General features: G+C 48.4%; 1 protein-coding gene across 1 annotated transcript in view; it reads right to left on the minus strand.

Annotated features, from left to right (window-relative positions):
• Positions 1–5,930, minus strand: part of CDK12 (cyclin-dependent kinase 12) — a 25,379-nt gene that overhangs the window by 18,342 nt on the left and 1,107 nt on the right. Inside the window, exon 2 of the mRNA XM_009995832.1 lies at positions 13–233. Coding sequence (XP_009994134.1) covers positions 13–233 — 221 coding nt within the window. The remainder of the gene's footprint in view (positions 1–12; positions 234–5,930) is intronic.

Below are 5,930 nucleotides of genomic sequence, written 5' to 3' on the forward strand. Positions count from 1 at the left end.
CGCCGCCGCCGCGCGCTCCTTCTTCTCCCTGCTGAGCTCGGCGCCCAGGCTGGAGTTGAGCGGGAGCCGCGTCGGGGAGATGCTGGAATGGCGGCTGCGGGAGCCAGACCTCTGCTTCTTGCTGTGAGATGATGAGTGCCTGGAATAGCCAGGACTTCTGCTCCGGGACTTCACAGACTTCCTGAGGAGAGAAGGAGGAGATACATGAAACGGAGCGTTTCCCAACCTCACAGCTACTCACCGACATCGACTCTCTTGGAAAACAATTCCAGTCTGTTATTTGCCACCAGAAGTTGTAACACCTGTCAGGAGAGACTAAAGCTTCTGAAATTAGTTTGTGGACTAAAGCAGTTCAAGTTTCAGGTCCTCATCCAGCCTCCCAGCATCAGGACCACCCTCACAATCACACCAGTGAGACAGGAGTGAAGGATGAAGGTTGGAGAAGCCTCAAGGTGAGGATGAGATCACAGACGCAGGCACTGAACAGAAGACTCCAGTCAGGAAGATGAGCTGGCACTTTATGGATCTCTCACAGTAATTATGTAGAGCTTTAAAGGAAACAGGGGATAAAATATCCCTGCCCTCATGGGAATGCTGCCTCAGGAAACCACTCACTTCAAGCTAATTTTTCCCCCTAGTTCTTCTACTATCATCAGACTCAAATTTGCATATTGTGATTCAGGAGAAGAACAAAAAAAACCCCGCAAGAATTTTAATTCTCTTTGAGGTACGTCCAGAGGGTCTTGGTCTTCCTCTACAATAAATGTTCCCTAAATTAGGTCTATAAGCAGAAACAAAAAAACCAAAACCAGCACACTGAAAATGTGTGTTGTGACACAAGCCAGACAGGGAAACCCTCACACTAGGGGGGTGCACAGCACCAGCACAGGGTGAGCCTAGTGAGGAGACACCAGTAACCACAAGGTCACTGGAGACTGATGTGGACACAAGATAAAAAATTACAAGTAGGAACTGGTACTTCCAGTGTCTGTGACAAAATTATTGACAATGCAGAGGGGGAAAATGAGATATTCTGAGGTCAGACCCTGTGAATACAGCAGAAACTACGTTCAAAGTTTGTTTTTATTCTGTGATCTGTTACTCAGAACATGCCTGGTTTTGAAAACATGGAATTCTCTCAAAACAGCCCCACAACAGTTACAAAGAACACCTGATGGCAGCAGGTTTACACACAGCAGATGCTGACTCACTTCGAACCATTCTGGGAATGTAACTAACAAGATCTGAACTGTTTATAGTGCTACAGGATATTATCCTGAGACAACAAATGTTTGGAAAATCCACTGGAGAACTGAGACAGACTAATGCAAAGTTCCTCCCTGAGCACCAGCAGCACCTTGAGGGATGGACACAACTGTGACTACATGGGAGCAAGTCCTCTCACCAAGTACATGCCCAAACCTCGTGCTGACAGTGGTCAAAGAACACCCAGCTGGAGGCAGTCCTTACCTTTAGACTTAGAAAATAAATATACAACCAGGAGGGGGGGTAAAAAAAAGCTTCATCAGAAGCCACTCAACTATTTTCCTTCTCCTCCACAAATAACCAGGCTGGGATGCAGTTTATCAGGACGTCAGCCCCTCACCTGCTGCATCCTGGTGCCACACTGCCTGGAGCTGAAGGAGCTGATACCTTTTGCTGTGCTCCAAGACATTCCCAGGCCAAGGAAAACATTCATCATGAATCCCATAGGATGCAGTTCACTGCAACCACAAGTAGTTCTGGGGTTAGCATTCCCCACTACAATTCCTTCGGGAGAGATGGTTTAGGATGCTGCAATCCCCAGTTTCCTGCTGCCTCCTCCCCCATGATTCCCTCCAACAGTTATTCCAATTCAACTGGTTGCAGAGCAATATTCTCAACAAGATCCTTCTGACAAACTTCTTCAAAAGTGCAATTTTACCATATTTTGAAGGGCTATATTAGAAATGCAGCCACCAGAGACACCTGCAGGGACACAAGCAAGGGGTAGCACTGGGAGAAGTGGTGGGAGTGGAGATAGGGCTCAGGGCAGGACCCTCTTGCACAAGGTGCTGTGGAAGGAGCTGCACCACAAAACTAGTGCTTCCAAGGGCTGGGATGACTCCCTGACCTCCCACCAGCAAATACTAGTGCTCTTCTCTTCCACCAGGATTAAACTGACTCATTCCCTCCTAGTTGTCTTCTCTCCACAGGCAGCACTCACACTTTCTTCTCTTCAGACTAATGATAATTACCAATAGTTATTACACAAAGAGCTGTTGTTCCTGAGCCCATTTTCCAGCTTTGGTGTTTACAGCTTCTTTGTTAGACCTGAAAAAGGCTCCACATCCAGAAGCCTGCCTGTTTCCCCAGCTCTATCAACCACCAGCAGACCACTCCTCACATCTTACCTCATACAATTAGCCCACCAAGGGCCTCAGCAGGGTCTTCCACAGCAACACCTGCTCTCACCACTACTGTTGGGCACAGAAGAAGCAGAGGCAGATTGTTTGTTAGACCTGAAAAAGGCTCCACATCCAGAAGCCTGCCTGTTTCCCCAGCTCTATCAACCACCAGCAGACCACTCCTCACATCTTACCTCATACAATTAGCCCACCAAGGGCCTCAGCAGGGTCTTCCACAGCAACACCTGCTCTCACCACTACTGTTGGGCACAGAAGATGCACAGGCAGATTGTGCCTTTGAAGGACCCCCTTTCCATCCCCTGGAATGGTCTCTGCATGGCTTCACCTGCAGCCAGCTTGTAAGCACTTTTACCCCTTTCACCCTTCAGGTACCACCCCCCAGCTTATTTGCTTTGCTGAGGTTATCAGGGATGGGTGGGGGGCAATTTGGTCCCACATGCTGCTCTTTTTCTGGATAAAATTGCTCTGGGGTAAAAAACAAAACTCTGTGTCTCTCAAGCACTGGAAACTAGGAACACAAAATACAATTCTGAAGACTGCGAATTAACAGAAAGCAGTTGGAGATAATGGCTCATCTAAAAATGCAAATTTAAAAGCATTATTAGATTAATTTTACTGATACAATCAGAGTATTAGAATGGTCTTTGGAGGAGGGAATGCTTGAACTCTCCAGACCTCCTCTTGCTGAAAACAACCACAGCTAAGAGCCATTAGCAGAGATGACTCTGGCAGAACAAAGCCCCGTATCTACATACCTCCCTATCATCCACTATACTAACTCCCAGCAACATCTCCAGACACTAAAACATTCACCTGCTCCAAGCCACAACAGAAGATAAGAGTAAAGTGAAAACTAGTACCTGGGGAGCCTGGCTGCATGGCCTGTGCTCTAATGGCCCAGGAAGGGAGCCCAAAGGAGCTCTTATTCCTGAATCCCTGACAATCTTTGGCAAGAAGTTGCGCAGAGGTGGCCCTGGGCTGCAAGAGTTAGCACAGGGCACTGCCCACCCTCAGCCAGCTGGAGGACTCTGGAATTCCTTCTAGTTTTTAGCTGCAGTGACAATAATTGCTAGAAGGAAGGGTGAGAGCCACATTTGTTCTTTTCCCTCCTGACCAAAGCGAGGTGTTTTGCACAGCCATTTGAAAGGCAGACATGCTGAATGTTGTCCCAGCAGCACAGGGATGCAGCTTCCTCATGCTGTATTTTGGAGATGGCAGAAAACACAGACTGCGCTAAAAAAGAAACAAACCCCACAACCCAAGTTGTCAGTCAGTGGAAATAATGCAGTGTCCCAGAAAAGCCTGTGTTGCCTCCCCTGAAGAGCTGGAGCCACAGTCAGGTGCTCACTGCCTGAGCGTGCCAGTTAAAGACGTCTTCTCTCCCAAACTGCTCCTGCCTCCCTGCAGGAGCCAGAGCTCAGGCATCACTCCCCAGACACTCTGGTACCATCAGCTGCCCCCATTTACACACTCATCTGCTGCAGATCAACCAAAGCTGCCCTCAGCGGGGCTGGCAAAGGGGGCTCTGCTGATCCCCTCCCCTCCACAGAGGGGCCAGTCTCTCCTCTGGCTGCCTCACCCTACAGGCTGCAGGCTCAGTGAAGCAAAACCAACACAGGAATCACAATTTGCCTGGAATATGGAAAACACATTCAATCCCCTCTGTCCCTCTTCAGACAGACACCTTCTGGAGGCATAATCCATGGAGGGCATTTCCTTCTACTTTTAAAGGATGTATCACAAAATAAGTTACCTCCCCAGGAAAGCAGAGCAGAGTAGCAGGTTATCAACTGAAGGCAGAGATTCAAAGAATTCAGTATAAGCGAGGGTAAACAGTAAGTAACCTTTGGAATCTATTCTAGTTTGGGGTCCAGCCTTCTGCCAGCGAGACAAAGATGCCCTTAAAAAGTTTCTTTCTGTGTTTCCAAGTTCAGGGAAGCAGCACAAAGTGCTCCAAGGTTGCTCCCACCATTAAGACCAGGAAAAGAGAACTGCTTGATTCCTCTAGTCAAAACCAACCACTCACTTACAGAGTAAGCTGCAGGTTCTCCTGGGAATTGGAGAAACCTGGGAAAAAAACCCCACACCTCTTCATTTACCAGTCCAGTTTCCACCTGGTTTCTCCCTGGTTAAGGCTGAACATGGACATTTAACAGGGACCATAAAACACCATTAGATCACAAAGGAGAAATACACTTTCTACCACTGCACTCTTACTCCTCCAAAAGCATTAGCAAATAACACCAGAGCCACCAGGGCAAATGGGATTGAGAAGACACATCAAGGACTAGCCCTCAGGTGTACTCAGAGAAAACAGGGCAGAGGAGAGAAAACCTGAAGGGAAGTTTCACCATGTAAAATCCCAGCAGAATAAGCAGGTTTTATGAAACAGCTCCCGGGGGGTGTTAAACCAACACACCTCTTAGAGCCAGGAGCAAGGCACTGCTTCACCCCCACTATGGAAGACAGCATTCCTGAAGTTAAGAGAAGAGCTCTAGTGACAAAGGCTGAATTCCCAAAGCCCTGAGTTCTTTGGGAACTGCTGATCACACCACTGTGCTCTGGAGCCAGTCTCTTCACTCCCTGTTGGGAGCAGAGGATGCAGCAGAGCTAACCCAGCCCAGAGCACTTCCATAGCCATGACATTCCAGGTCACATCTTAATTGCCATGGAGCTACAAGCCAAACTCCACAGCACCCATGGTGACCACTGGAAACTCACTTAACATAAGCTGAAGCTAGGAAAAAGAAACAAAGAAAGAATCAACATTAGACTATGTATTGGTGCACATACCAGTATGAGGAACAAACACCTGAAATAAAACACAGAATTAGCACTACCTTCAAGTAATAGATTCCTTCTGTAGCAAGGCTACTGACTAAAGAAAAAAAGAGAAAGTTACAGTTAAGCCAAGATGCCCCTGGTTCCTCCTTGCCCCTTCAGAATGCTCCATTTCAGAATGGAAGCAAAAAACTTTAGTACTGAGAAAAGAAAGTTTAGGCTGGAGAGGTGGAGCTGACATGTGGTCACCTCTGACTGAGGGAAGAGGACAGACAAGTGAGTTCAGAAAGAGCAAAATGCACTCAAGGCAAGACATTCTCCTGAAAAGCATGATCAAGTTTCCACACGTAGTAAACAGATAAAGGCTGAAAAGTGAAAATAGTATCCCTGGCTCAGCTTCTCACCGGGGAAGCAAATTAGATCCAACATCAGAAGCTGAGCAGCTCCAGCTCCCTCCAGAGCACAACCCTCCCCAGGAGCCCCGGCCCTTCTGAGGGGCCACCCCCAGAGGTGGGTGTAACTTAATCCAGGAGCTCCTCCAGCCCCAGGGCCTCTGCAGAGCCAACATGGACGCTGCCTCCAGCCAGCCAGGGGGATGTTCTCCAAAGTGTGAACACCACCCCAAAGGGAACCTCCAGCACCCCAACCAACCCAACTCCCCAGGGATCACTCCACAGCCAAACCCTGCAGTCAGCGACCTGATCCCCACCGAGAGAACAAGCAAAGGAGAGCCGGGGGGGG

This window comes from Chaetura pelagica, unplaced genomic scaffold (assembly GCF_000747805.2).
Source record: "Chaetura pelagica isolate M959 unplaced genomic scaffold, ChaPel_1.0 scaffold1420, whole genome shotgun sequence".
Taxonomy (NCBI): Eukaryota; Metazoa; Chordata; class Aves; order Apodiformes; family Apodidae; genus Chaetura; species Chaetura pelagica.